This window comes from Chiloscyllium plagiosum, chromosome 13, assembly GCF_004010195.1.
Source record: "Chiloscyllium plagiosum isolate BGI_BamShark_2017 chromosome 13, ASM401019v2, whole genome shotgun sequence".
NCBI lineage: Eukaryota > Metazoa > Chordata > Chondrichthyes > Orectolobiformes > Hemiscylliidae > Chiloscyllium > Chiloscyllium plagiosum.
The window spans coordinates 57,467,485-57,482,623 of record NC_057722.1 but is presented as its reverse complement, the minus strand read 5'-3'; the positions used below and the strand labels follow the sequence as shown (position 1 = coordinate 57,482,623).

General features: G+C 39.7%; 1 protein-coding gene across 1 annotated transcript in view; it reads left to right on the top strand.

Annotated features, from left to right (window-relative positions):
• masp1 (MBL associated serine protease 1) overlaps positions 1 to 15,139 on the top strand; it is a 133,359-nt gene that overhangs the window by 116,939 nt on the left and 1,281 nt on the right. The window contains exons 12-15 of the mRNA XM_043702533.1: positions 1,645 to 1,758; positions 6,554 to 6,748; positions 11,434 to 11,501; positions 14,887 to 14,986. Coding sequence (XP_043558468.1) covers positions 1,645 to 1,758; positions 6,554 to 6,748; positions 11,434 to 11,501; positions 14,887 to 14,986 — 477 coding nt within the window. The remainder of the gene's footprint in view (positions 1 to 1,644; positions 1,759 to 6,553; positions 6,749 to 11,433; positions 11,502 to 14,886; positions 14,987 to 15,139) is intronic.

Here is a 15,139-nt window from a genome sequence, read left to right as displayed (position 1 = left end):
GGGAATTGAGTTGTCTTACTCATAATTGTAAGGATACAATGATGTCCTGCTTTTATTTTTGGTAATGGTCTGCACAATCCATTAATACTCAACTAAATGGTTCTTCAAAAACCAGTACAGGTATCAAAGTGGGTTAACTACATGGTGGTTCCTCCTGGTATGTATAATAATTTTACTGAACAGCAGTACCTCTTATGAAGTCTTGGCCATGCATGTTTATTGATGTCGGTATTTTCTATATTCCTATGCGTCCTGCTATTGGTACTTCATATCTACCCCCAATTTCTCCTTACGCTATCTGGGTGATATCACTATATGATGAATAACCATCCAATGGAGCTCCTTCAGCCTCAGCCTCAGTGAAAAGTGTCTGTCAAGGTTTGGTCACCCATCAACCAAGGCTGACCTCCCAAATCGGTCAGGAGGGTTGGGCATTATCAATCCTGAACAATGACAAGATGTTCTACTACACCGAACATTAGAAAGAGTAGCACTCCCTTAGACAGGATTCTAAGGACTAGTACCCCCTGTAGTTTGATTATTGGAGCTGCTGTTACTGTGATAGTTGTTTAGAGTGGAACTGATGTAAAATGGCAATATAATGACAAATGTGAGCTTGCATTTCTAATGATGTGTGATCTTTACCATCTATGTGTCCTCAGAAGTTTTTCTTTTCCATTTCCCTGCTATTACGTGGAATATGAAGAGCTATTTGGGCTGTCAGTGATTGAACTGGTACACAGGTGGGTTTTAAATATGGTATTGACAACAGAAATAGTGGAGTGTCGTAGAAGTGACAAATACTTCTGCTACTGGTGAGTGCATGATAATGTCATGAGCACTGCACCAGAGGAATGCGGTGCAGTCATACTAAAGTGAACAGCAGATCATTTTGTGAGAAAACCTGCTACAGCCCACAGAGAGAAACCCTCTATGATACTCCCCAAAATTGACAGCCTTTTTTTTGGTCAACATGATGTGGAGGAGCTGGTGTTGGACTGGGGTGGACAAAGTAAAAAGTCACACACAACAGGTTATGGTCCAACAGGTTTATTTGGAAGCACGAGCTTTTGGATACAGACAGACTCTAACCTCATACCTTTAATGCATTGTCTGAGCTGAGATGTCACCTTTTTTTAATAAAACATTAAGTTATCTCGAGAATGTGACTTAAAGAAGTTCTGTGATTTACATATTAAGAAACCAAAACCTGCAATCCATTCTAAAAGATGAAAGACTTAACAGCAATCTAGGTTTGTTCAATGTATCACTTCAGTTGCATGACACTGTAATCTTTTTGCTATAAATTCTATGTCTTATGGTCCTGCTCCACAGTTACCTGATGAAGGAGCAGCGGTCCAAAAGCTAGTGCTTCCAAATAAACCTGTTTGTTGGTTTATGGTGTTGTGTGATTTTTTACTTTTTTTGGTAAAAGTCAGTCGATATTCTTATTCTTCTTTATAAGGATAGGGAATTAGAAGCAGCGTGATGGTATCAGTGTGATGGAATGAGTTTTGCTGAGCATTTTGTTGCTATATGGCACTGTGTGCATGGGAAGGAGTTTGATATTTTTCACAATAACAAAAATGTAAGTAATTCATTGTAATTATTGCATCTAATACTCTATTTTTGCTTGTTCTGTAGGGCAGATGTGGATCATAACTGCAGCCCATTGTCTTCATCCTCCATATGACCCTGACAATCCAAATCTAAGCAACTTTCAACATATTAACATCACGTCATTTAAAGTTATCTTAGGTTAGTATTTATACATTATAAGGCCTGCTCATATCTGGACATGACAAGATGACTCAGACAGGCACCAGTGAGTGTCATGGGCTACTGCCTGGTGTTATCCACAGTAAAGTGAGGGAAGAGGTATCTTTAAAACTCCTACTCAGTTGGTGCAGATTATTCTGAACTTTGGGTCTGTATTCAGTTTTGAAGAGTGAAAGGATTCCTAATTGCAACATATAAGATTCTTAGGAGGCGTGACAGGGTAGATGCGGAATAATTTGCCCCCCTGTTGGGACAGTCTTGGACCAGAAAGCATAATGTTAATGTAAATGATCACCCATTTAAGACAGAGAATAGGGAGGCGTTTTTTCTATAAAGTGGGCAGTGAATCTGTGGAATTCTTTACCACAGAGGGCTGGGACATTAAGGGCACCTCAAGCAACCTACTTGGGCTACAAGGTTGACAAGACCCAGGTACACCTGTTGGAAGATAAAGTTAGAGCGATCAAAGGTGCCCCAGCTCCCATGCCTATACCAGAGCTTCGGTCTTTTCTTGGGCTGATGAATTAGTAAAGAAAGTTTATACAAAACCTGGCCTCCATACTTCTGCATCAACTCCTAAAAAAGGGTCAGTTTTGAAAATGGTATGTAACCAACTTTCAGGGAAGTGAAGAAACAGCTATAATCTTCGAAGGTGTTGGTACTTTATGATCCCAAGATTATGATCTATTATTGACTTGCGATGCCTCCCCATATGGCATTGGGGTAGTATTAGCTCATAGATGGCCCAGTGGAGAGGAATGCCCAATAACATATGCATCCAAGGCATTAGCTAATGCAAAGCGTAAATATGCCAAGATAGAGAAAGAAACTTTGGCGGTCATATTTAGAGTCAGAAAGTTCCACCATTATCTTTATGGACATAAATTTATAATAATAATGGACCACAAACCCCCACTCGGTCTACTTAAAGAGGACAAGGCAGTGCTGACCATAGCTTTAGCTAAATTCAGCACTGGGCTTATAATTACTCTCCATTCAGTCATTATCTGAACACTCCCAGCAAGATCTCACAAAGCAAGCAGTCATGTGATTTCTCGTAAGAATTGTTAAAGAAAATCTTCAAATCCCACAGGTCCTGGTATTTCCACAAAATTTAAAGTTGAGTTTTTCCACAATCTTTCAAATCTGAAATCCCCTGAGGTATAATAAATTTGAAGCATCTTCATGGAATCTGGACATATCTAAGAATTTTGTCTTGCTTTGTATGCAGTACATGCCTGGACGTTTTCCTCACGTTGATGGGTAGATGAATGTTGTAGCTATATTGGGGCAGCTTGGCTAGAAACACAGCACGTTCTGGACACAGTCTTCAGTACTATTGCTGTAATGGTGTCACAGCCCATCACCTTGGCAAATTCCAGTGCCTTCAGCAATCTCCTGATACCACATGAAATGTATCAAATTAGCCAAAAATTGGCACCTGTGATGCCTGAGATCTCTGGAGAGTCTGAGATTGATCAACCATTTGCCACTTCCAATTTAAGAATGGTAAAGATTTGGAAATTTTCAGGGCTGGACTAATGCTTCAACGATAAAATCTCCAATCTGTCGTTGGATACTGATGGAATTTACACAAAACTCAATAGTATTGTGAAGTATTTGAGGAGGTAGCATTACATTTCGAAAGCACATAGACGAGTAGGTAGAATGATGGACTCCTGGTGAAGGGATTCAATAGAGAGAAGTGTGTATTATGTGACTTCTTGTGTTAAGAGAAACAAAGACAGAGAATATAAAGTAACTCTAAAGAAGGTACAGGAATAGAGAGACCTGGGGTGCAAAGAGGTAAAGCTGCCGTTGTCCCAGAGGACTGTAAGGCTGCTCTCTCATCAAACAGAAATGACGAGTGATGATTTAACCTGAGGGTCACAACACTACAGGCAAGGGGCAAGGTTGAACCTTCGTGGTAACCTCAGCCAACACAGGAGTTGAACCGTCACTGTTGGTGTTCCTTTGCATTGCAAATCAGCTGTCCAACCAACTGAGCTAACTGATCCTCAGTGACCCCCACTGTGACAGCTGTGTAATTAGGAAAATGTTTCTGAAACCTTTATGTAAAAAAGATTAATCTGACTGTACCTGGACAAAATGCAAATAATATTGTTTCTACAATTCTATGTAACTGTAGATTATACAGAGTTAAGAGACATATACAGACATGTGAAAGAATTCCCATTTAACAGCACACAAAATTCATTGGCAACTCGTTATGAGAATGTAAATTTGGTATTGACTGGAATAAAAGCTAAAAAACACAGGAAATGAGCTGTCTCTGAATGCCATTGTTTTATATACAGCATGATTAGTTTTGATGTAGATCAACCAATATAACAGCCAGTGAAAAGAATGAATCACAAACACACTAGATAGGGAGACCCCATCTTGAAAGCTTTCTCCAGGCAAAGTGAGGAAGAGAGAGAGTCACAACCATCTCAAAACTGTTAGTAGCTTACTGTAAAATAACTGCAAATAAAAGTGCCACGTTAATAGAATGAGAAGCCAAGAGTCTTCTCTCTCCCAAAATCTATTAGAAAACACTAAACACATAACTGCAGAAGCCATCAAAACTGTAGGGACCTAACATCAAATGGTAACTTCTTTGCTACATCAACGAGGAACTCAAGCAATTGGGCCTAATGATCTACTGAGACTTCCTTATAAACATTCTTTTGCCTTATTGGTTATTCTTTTAATCTCAATGTCTGTAATTTCTTGTTAACAACGATATCTCTTTATTCTTAAGGAACCTTCAATAATAACTTGAGTATCAAACTTTTAACCGGTTTAAACAAACGCTTGACTGCTGATCTGCTTTGATTCGAATCGTACAATTGAAAGGGAGGCTTAATAAACAATGTTAATCAAGGTCACTGACCACAAGGGGTATCTATGGTATCTGCAACCTTGGATAGGTCATTGAAAATGATAGGACAGGTAGCAAGAGTGATTAATAAAGCATGCAACATCCTAGGTTTTATGAAAATGGGTGTAAAATACAAAAGCAAAGGCAAGGTAATTACACATATATCAGTCCTTCTGGTGCTGTTTCCGGTATGCCATCCTGCATTCTCTATTGATCTCAGAGTTGAAACCCTTACTTGATCGTAATAGTAGATTGGTAAAAATGCCGGGTGTTAATATTACACTCTGCAGTAGAATACGATTTTACTGCTCCTGATGGCCAACAGCAACTTATGATTTTGCTCAGTCTTGAGTTACTAGATCTATACAATGTCTGTACATTTACCATACTGGTATCCTCAACATGAAGACGGAACTTTGTGCGGTGGTCACTCTTGCCGATACTGTCATGGACAGTAGACTGGTGGGAATGAGATCCTGTATGTTTTTTGCCTCCTGTAAGTTCTCTCAGAATTTGCCATAGACCAGTCTAGCAGCTACGTCCTTTAGGACCTGACCAGCTTGGTCAGATGTGGTGCTGCCCAGTCACTCTTGGTGATAGACATTGAAGTCCCCACCCACAGTGCATTCTGCAACTGTGCTACATTCAGTACTTCCTGAAGTGTTGTTCCACATGAAGGAGCACTGGTTCATCAGCTGATGAAGGCTGTTTATGATAATCAGGAGAAAAGTTCCTTGCCCATGTTTGACCTGATGTAATGAGCCTTCATTGGATCTGGTGTCAATTTTGAGGATTGCCAGAGCACCTCCCAACAACTGAGCCACTGTGCCACAGTCACTACTGCATCTATACTGTTGGTAGAACTGGACATATTCAAGAATGGTGATGGTAGTGTCTGGAACAATGTCTACAAGGTACAATTTTATGATTCTTTGAGAGAGCTCTCCCAATTTTGTCACAACCCTCCAGATAGTGGTAAAGAGAACTTTGCAGGCTCAGAAGGGGTGGGAAAAACACTTGTCATTTCCATTGCCTAGGTTGATGCCAGGTGATCCATCCTATTCCCTTCCTTTCTTTAGACTTTATCGTGGTTTGATTCAACTGACTTATTTGCTCGGCCATTTCAGAGGGTGGTTAACAGTGTTGTGGGTCTGGAAACACTTGAAGGTCAGCCAAGTAAGGACAGCGGATTTCCTTTCATAAAGAATATTAATGAACCAGATCTTGAAATAATTTATTTTGAAATTATGATTTACATATAAACTGTAATTTTCTTTTAGAGCAAGGATGGACTTTTACACATTAATTGTGTTTAATTGGGAATTAACTAGGCATTTACTTGTGGTCCAATAACTGGCAATCAAACAAAAAAAAGTAGTTGCTGGGCTAGGTGTATTCCTGTGCTATGTAACAGATGCTTACAAAATTGTGTAAAGATTAACTCAAGATCTATCCTTCACCATCAGACTTTCTCAAAGATTAAACAGAATTCAGTTTAGTGAATAGTAAGTTTTAAGAAAAAGAGTTATTCAATACCATTCAAAGTGTTTATATTAATGCCTCTACAACTAAAAATTCCAGTTTAGCTTAATTTTTGGAGCCTCCACAAAGGCCCATTCCTGAGCATAATAAGTGGAAATTTACCTTGGTCAGCATTCACATTGGAAATGTTGTCAGGTTTCTGGCTGGGGTTTCCTTGTAGCACACATGATTCCAAAATCAATTTGTGCTTGATGTTCTGTGATCAATTTGCTGATTTTGCTGAGATTGGGAGAATTGTAGTAGAAAAAACCAGCACAATCAAGTGGAAATTTCAGAACGTGATTTACTTCAGATTGGGATCCATGGATTGTGCTTATTTTCTCTGACCTCCCGGCCTCTCTGTTTCAGGGAGGCAGAAAACGTTGAGAAAAGAAGAAACAGAACAAGTGTTTCGTGCTAAAAGAATTATCTCTCACCCTTGTTACAATGGCTCAACCTTTGAATTTGACATTGCGTTGTTGGAACTCCCACATAAAGTGCAAATAACAGACTATGTGATGCCAATCTGTCTACCAGAGAAGTCCTTCTCAACTTTACATACAGGTACATTGGGAATATCTTATAAATAAACCTGAGGCCATTGCAGTTGTGTTCAATCCTCTCTTGGCACAATTGTCACTAATGTCCAACAGCTGGGATAGTGATAGGGAGGGAACTCACCCTAGCCAGCATGGGAGGTCCCCTGTCCTGTTCCATTTAGCTCAGCAGGATCAGGGGACAATGAATGAGCTTCTGAAGGTCAAATTTTGGACCACGTGTAGTTTGCACAGCCAGCCAACTGTGTCCTTCTTTTGGGTGACAGTCGCTGATGGCCATGACCCTCAGGAGGCTGACTGTCTGGAAGGGCATTGTTGAAGGCAAGCAGAAACGGGAAGCTCAGTCGGCTGAGAAGAAGGCCCACAGAAAAAGAGGCAAGCAAGTTGTACACCCTCTCAACCCACTGTCTTCCTCTGCACTAAATATGGCAGAGACTGCCATGCTGTATAGGGGCTCCTGAACAACACCAGGTCTTGCTTAAGCCAGGGTTGACTACAATGGCACAAACCATCATCTTAGGAAACACATTGCTGGCTCTCTGCCGATATTATCTTCAAGGAGTTGATAAAAATAAAAAATTGATATTAGGTTTTCAGTAAGACTGTGCAGACCTAGAAGATAAGGTTTATTTAAACATAGGGTTAATGGGATATGGAATTTGGGGAGGGAGACTTTGTTAAGCATGTTCAAGAAATGGTTAATTCTGTTGATGCAACAAAAACGGAAATTGCTGGAAAAACTCAGCAGATCTGGCAGTATTCTGTGAAAAGAAAATTGAGTTAATGTTCCGGTCCAGTGACCTTTCTTCAGAACGGGTATTCTGTGAACATGTTTAATTTAGATGTATTTAGAGTTGTGGCGCAAGTGATTAATCCACAGGATTGTAACTATCCTGCCCTGGATCTATGACAGCTGTTCCTTCACAGCTGCTGAGTCAAAATCTGGAACACTGTCCCAATAGCACTGTGACTGTACCTTCACCACATGGGTTGAAGCAGTTGAAGAAGGCAGCTATTAGCAATTAGAGATGGGTGACAAATTATAAGTCAGTGACACCAGCATCCTGTGAATTAATTAATAAAAGGAAAATGAGTGTGATACTAATGTGACCCATCTATTTGAAAGTTTGGATTTATTTGCTATTTTGGTCCTAACTGTTGATTACCATAGTCTGAACCTGCCTCAGGCTGTTTTATTCAATGACAAGCAGATGTAACACTGAATAGATACATGATTTGGAGATGCCGGTGTTGGACTGGGATGGACAAAGTTAAAAATCACACAACACCAGGTTGCAGTCCAACAGGTTTAATTGGAAGCACACCTGATTTAAAACCACCTGATGAAGGAGCAGCTCTCCAAAAGCTAGTGCTTCCAATTAAACCTGTTGGACTATAACCTGGTGTTGCATGATTTTTAACTGAATAGATACAGGCTTTTTTGAACAGGTTACGTGTAACCATGTTATGACCCCCACAAAGATTCTAACATTTTAAACAAATACACAGATTTCCTAGTGACCCATAGGAATTACTGAAGGATAACATCTCATGTTATAAAACTTTTATTCTAACAAACTAAATCAATATAAGACAAACACTAAATGGATACCTAATGCACATAGTAAAGAAAAGATGCTTTTGCATTGTTATATAACAATCGACATGTACCACAACTGCCACAAGTGTCCAGCACATGTTGAGTGAACTAGTGATTAACATAGCTAATGTATCCCCCTTTTAATTTGCAATGATTAAGTTGAAGCAAATCAGCAGTCAATCATTTGTTTAACAGGTTAAAAGTTTGTACATTAAAAGTCATTTCTGAAGGTACCTTAACGGTAAAGAGATAAAGTGAGAACGAGAAATTACTGCTGGCAAGATTGAAAAGTAGCAAGAAGACAAAAGAGTAGTTAGAAGAAAAAACTCTGAATAAGTCTGCATGGTATTGCCCTGGGGCTTGTGGCTTATGTTCCCCATCACTGAAGCAAAAGGATCAACATTCAGCAGCTGTGATGGTTTCTGTAGTTGGTTATTTGATATTTCCTTGTAAGTGTGTATCTATAGGACAGCAGAATGCAGGACAGAAGAAAATTCCTGGCTTCTGCTCTGTAAGCATGGTACTTTCAGCTGCTGGCTTCTGCTCTGTAAGCATGGTACTTTCAGCTGCTCAGTTACTTTACAGAAGACCAAAAAGCGTTTCAAGGTCTGTGTCTGTGTCTGTGTCTGTGTCTGTGTCTGTGTCTGTGTCTGTGTCTGTGTCTGTGTCTGTCAAGGGAGGTGTATTCTTCCTAATGGTACAATATGCAAAAATGTTCTTTGTTTAAGTAGCTTGTGTTTTAAATTGTTCTTAATGGCCACTTTAACTAGGTGGTCCATGCAATAAACTAAGTCATGTTCCATGTAAAGCACTGGCATTCTGGCCACAACTCAGCAGCTACCAATGGTTTTGTTCGATTGAACTTACATTCTCACAATGAGTCAAGGAATTCCATTAACTCCTGAACAATATTGTGCCTTTCTATAGTGATACAGTCAGGTGCCTTACTGCAGCCAAGTGTCCTTGCCCAGACCAGTTAAATTATCCTTTTCTTAACAAATAGTGGCAGCCTTTAATGTGGGGATTAAATGTACATCCTGGTTTAATGATGACACAGAAGTAGGCAGATGCATCAGTTGTGGGAGATGCTTCAATGGGATTTGGAGAGACTAAACCAGAGAATATAAATATGGAATACAAGGTGGAAAAATGTGAGGTTTTCTACTTCAATAAGAAAAAAAACAGAAATATGGAATATTTCTTAAATAGTGAGAAGCTGAGAAGTGTTGAACTTTAAAGGTACTTAATAAGTTGATGAGTCACAGAAAGTTAACATGAGGCAAACAAACACCTGATGAAGGAGTGGCGCTCCGAAAGCTAGTGTGCTTCCAATTAAACCTGTTGGACTATGACCTGGTGTCGTGTGATTTTTAACTGAGGTAAACAAGCAATTAAGAAGGCAAATGCCACAATAGTCTTTCTTGCAAGAAGATTTGATAAAGGAGTATTTTCTTTACTGAATTTATGTAGAATAAAAATAAAAAATCATCAGGTCTGGAAGCATTTGTGGAGACAGAAACAGAGTTAATTTCAAGTCCATTAGTACTCCACTCATGATATTGCTTCCTGATTATTGGCTAAAATTAAAATGTACAGTGGAAGCAGAGTCGTTGTATATTTTCAAGGGAGAGGCGAATAGATTCTCAGTAGGAAATGGGTAAAAGATTATCAGGGGAGGGGAGAATTCTGATTTTAACTTACAATCAGTTCAGCCATGATCATATCAAATGATGCAACAGGCTCGAATGGCTGAGCGTTGAAACTGTGATGCTGGAAAAGCACAGTAGGTCAGGCAGCATCTGAGGAGCAGGAGAGTCGATGTTTCGGGTGGCCTACTCTTGCTCCTTGTTTGTATGGTCAGATGTATCTCCTTCTTAATCAGGCATTTACTGTTGGGAGACAGCATTAGTACAAGATGGAGTGAACAACATATCATGCAGCATTAATGAGCACTAGCACCTCTTAGAGGTGCTAATCAGTTCCTTAAAGATTGTCTGGGCAGCCATTCTATGCATAAGCTTCCGTTATTTCTCTAGATATAATCTTGCACTAAATGTAGGCTAAACTATCATAAGAGCTTATGCCCCCAAAATTGTTATAAGAGGCCTTTTTTTGTATTCAATCATGAGATGGAAGCATCATTGGCTGGATCAGGGTTCACTGCCAATCCTTCATTGCCCTAGAGAAGGTGGTGTCTTCTTGAACAGTTGCACTCAATTTGGTGAAATTACCCAATAACTCTGTTAGGAGGGAGTTATAGGATTTTGATCCAGCAACACAAAAAGAATGGTGATGTACTTCCAAGACTTTACAATGGTGGGGCTCCCGTATACCTTCAGCTCTTGTCCTTCTGGATGGTAGTGGCTGTGGGTTTGGACGCTGCTGTCTAAGGAGCCTTGGTGAATTTTTGCAATGCTCTTGTAGATAGTATATACTGTTGCTGCAACCATCAGTGTGAAGGGAATGAACGTTGAAGGTGGTGAATGAAGAGTCAATCAAGTAGTCTGCTTTGATGTTGATGGTTCTGTGTTTTTTGATTGTTAGTGGAATAATTCAGTCCAGCTATATGGGAGATATTATCTGATCAACCTACCACAGAGATATTATAACACATTCTGGAGCAAGTGGGTATTGAAACAGATTTTCCTGGCTGAGAGGCAGGGACACTACCATGGAGCCAAAGATGCCCCCAGATATGTGTGAGTAGATTTTGGCTGCAGAGCCTGAAGGCAGTTTTCTAGTTGTCTCCCCAGGTTATTGGAGCCATTACCGACAATTCCAAACATCTCAACAGGATACTCCAAACATCATGCATTGAGAAACCAGCTGGTCTATCATCCCATGATTTGTATATTCCAGCAAATGTGACTTTCTGGGAATTACATGCCACTCAAAACTGCGGCGAACATTCTGCACAGCATCCAGAGACCGTAGAGCACCTACTGCAGCTCTACTGTTGCATTTATTAAAATGGTCTCAACTCTCGTTCAGGATTAATGTTGAAACTGCCCCAGTTTGTACTGTCGAACAGGAAATGTCCTTGAAGTTGCTGTGTTCTGAATACTAACATTTTCCATTGTTTTGTTTCAAAGGTGATATGGTGATAGTCAGTGGATGGGGAAAACAGTTCCTGCATTCAATTCCCGAAACTCTGATGGAGGTAAGTTTTCTATTGACAAGTTACTGAACAGCATTCTAACTTAGTGCAGCTGTCACTGTCTGACCCTTGCTATGTGAGCCTCATTATCTGACCCTCACTGTGTGACCCTTACTATCTGATGCTCTCTGTGTGACCCTCACCTGCAAATTCCTGCCCAAGTCACTCACTATCCTGAGCTGGAAATGTATTCATGCCTTCCTTCAGTATCACTGGGTCAAAGTCCTGCATGGTCCCTAATGGTGTTATGGGTCCAACATCATTAAATGGACTTTAACGGTTCAGGAAAACTGCTCAACATCACCTTCTCAAGGGCGGCTAGCACAAAGTGCTAACTTACAACTCACTAGAAATGAAATTCCACCCAATTGTAAAACGTTCCCATACACACAAAGAGGCAAGACATAAGTATTATGGCTGTGAAAGGAACACAACTAATAGTCAATGAAACACAGTTCTAGCACAGACCAAATTGCAGGCTTCAATAAGATCTTTCCTGTCAGTTTCCACTTGTTTTTAACTCTTTTATAAGGTCATGAGGTCACACAGACGAATTAATGACTTCACATTCAACATGTGGGGTTCCCCCCTTTTGGTATCTCTGAAAGTTTTATTTCCCTTTTTAGATGAAAGAGGCAATTTGTCGAGGTAAAGAGAGAGTAGCTAGCTGCTCAGGAATTCGTCTTACTTCTCCACTTACAGAAAGGAGAAACAGATGATTTCTCCTTCATAGGCTGGATATTGCTGTTGTGTTGTCCAAACACAAAGCAGTAGTCTCTTGTCCAAGAGGACAAGCAGCATCAGAGGAAAAGGGGAGTCAAGTTTCATGTCGCACTGATGAAAGGTTCCAACCTGAAACATCGACATTCTTTCTCCTCTGATTCTGCTTGACCTGCTGTGCTTTTTCCAGCTTCACTCTTTATCCACTTGACTCTCTAGCATTTGCAGTTCTCACTATCCCCAAGCCTCTTGTCCAAGAACCATTCAAGAAGCTATTACTATGCTGAGTACTCCTGACCACACACAACTGGTCCTGTTAAAAAGCCAGTCAAAATTCTGTCACAGGGCAAAACTGCCCCGGACACTCACTCACAGAACTAAAGAATCCAACAAATATCCCCAGTGCTTGAATAAGGCCACCTTGTAAATGCAACATAGAATAACTTCCAGTAAACAAAGCTATGTCTTCTTCCAGTTTCTCAGTTTAAAGCAGTATTTTCCCACTTTTAAATCCACAGTGCAAAGAATAGTCTTTTTTCCATAAATTCTCTATAATCTCTATTCAAAATAGTAATTTTTATACCTAAACTTATGAACATACAATTCTGCTTTCCTTACATTCTCACCAGCTGGAGAAACCAACTGGCTTGACTTGATTTCTGTGAATTTCCAGACTATCATAATAATTTTGGAACATTTCTGCCTCATCAATATTTAGCAGATGTTTCTGGATTGAGCCAGACATATGGGGTGAATCTACCACATTGTTTTAATTAGGCCTCCTGCGAGCCAAAAACCTCTGTGAAGTAAATTGAGATTACCAACATGCCGCATCATTTAACACTGCAGCTGAAATCCTGATTATTTTCATTCCTTGTATATCACAATTGGCATCCATTGCATCCATTCCCAGATACTGCAACCTAACAGTAAAAAGCTCAATATGCTCTTTATTGGAAGGAGTCATTTTTGAAGGTGATGGATGTGGGCGCCACGAATTGTCATAACTCTGAAGTGGCGCATTAGAAATCAAGTCCCACTATTCCTGGAATCTTCACAAAAGCAAAAGTTTCTTAAAGAAATATGCAAAATCCCCAAACTACTTGATTTGCAGACCTAGACTGATGGAAAGCATTGGCCAGATTTCTGTACTTAATAAAATTGCTATTTATTACAGGTCATTATGTTTATTACAGTAAATAATTAAAGTAAATTAAGCAAAGTCTACAAATTAAAACTAAATCTCTTATAAACTCCTCCCTATGCATGTGCAGCTACGCAAACAGAAACAGGGAACAAAAAGGGAGCAGAGAGAACACTGAGAAAAAGGTTCAATAGTCTTTGTTCATAAAGGATGGACTGGATTTTGCTAATGTGAAAGTTTCTTCTCAAACTTCCTTTTTCTAAATGCTTCTGTTGGTTTGTAAGAGGCACAGGGTGGCTGGTTCATTGTGAAATATCTCTGCCATATCCCATTCAGAGTCACACAACTTGTGGCATGTGCTGACTAAGAAGTAAGAGCCAAACTAGGCCATTCAGCCCATTGAGTCTGCTCTGCCATTCAATGAGATCATGACTGATCTGATAATTCTCAACTTCTCTGAATTTCCCCAGAATCCTTGATTCCCTTACTGATTAAAAATCTGTGTATCTTAGCCTTGAAGATACTTAATAACTCAGCATTCGCAGTAAAGAATTCCACAAATTCACTAACCTCTGAGAGAGAAAATTCTTTCCTTAGCTCTGCTTTAAATGTGTGAGCCTTTATTCTGAGATTATGCTATCTGATCCTAGATTCTGCAACAACCTGTCAAATCCCTGAAGAGTCTTCTTTGCTAAAATTGTTTGCCTCTTATTCTTCTACGTTCCGACAAGTACAGACCCAATCTACTCAACCTCTCCTCATAAGACAGTCCCTCCATACATGGTATCAGCCTCGTGTACCTTCTCTGTACTCCCATGCCAGTGTATCTTTCCTTAGATAAAGGGTCCAAAATTGTTCACAATATTCTAGCTGTGATCTGATTAGTGTTTTGCATAGTTTTAGCAAATCCCCTCTACTTTTACAATCCAATCTCTTGAAATAAGACCAACATTCAAGTTCCCTTCCATTGTAACTGCTGAACTTGTATGCTAACTTTTTGTGATTCTGTACCCTTCCTCTATTTAAATAAAATTCAGCTTTTCTATTATTCCTGCCAAAGTGCATAACCTCACAATTTCCCACATGACATTCCATTTGCCAGGCTTTCGCCCACTAACTTAAGCTCTCTAGATCCCTCTGCAGACTCTTTATGTGATCCTCACCAGTTGTGACCTATTTTTGTGTAATCTACAAACTTGGTAATGGTTCATTAACTTTCTTCATCCAAGTCACTAATGATTATAAATAATTGTGACCTCCAGCACTAATCTGCTAAAGGAAATATATCCTAATTTTCTTCTGGTTTAAAGTGGTTTACTGCAGAGAACTGTGAGATAGACAGTATATTGTGGCTGGTGCAGATCTACTGATACCTCTTCTGGTCTCACTATCTTCTCTCTGTATGCAGACCTTTTTCATTACTAATCAGTTCCTAGTCCATAAACCAATCAGCTTAATTTGTAAACACCCCATCAGTTCTAATTAATTGATTAACTCAAACTATCCTTGATTTCTTTTGTTTAGATTGAGATTCCTATTGTGGACCATGACAAATGCAAGCATGTTTACTCTCAGCTTGGGAGACAAGTAACAGATGATATGATCTGTGCAGGTCTGAAGCAAGGTAAGCACTATTCCTTGCATCCATTCAGATGACGTTAGATGCCACAACTATTCATTACTAGGCGGATGGATTTGTTTGAGGGCATCACTTAGCAATGAGCACTTGTGTGAGTGACTTATATTTGTGTGTGTGTGTGTTGTATAGCAGGGTGCC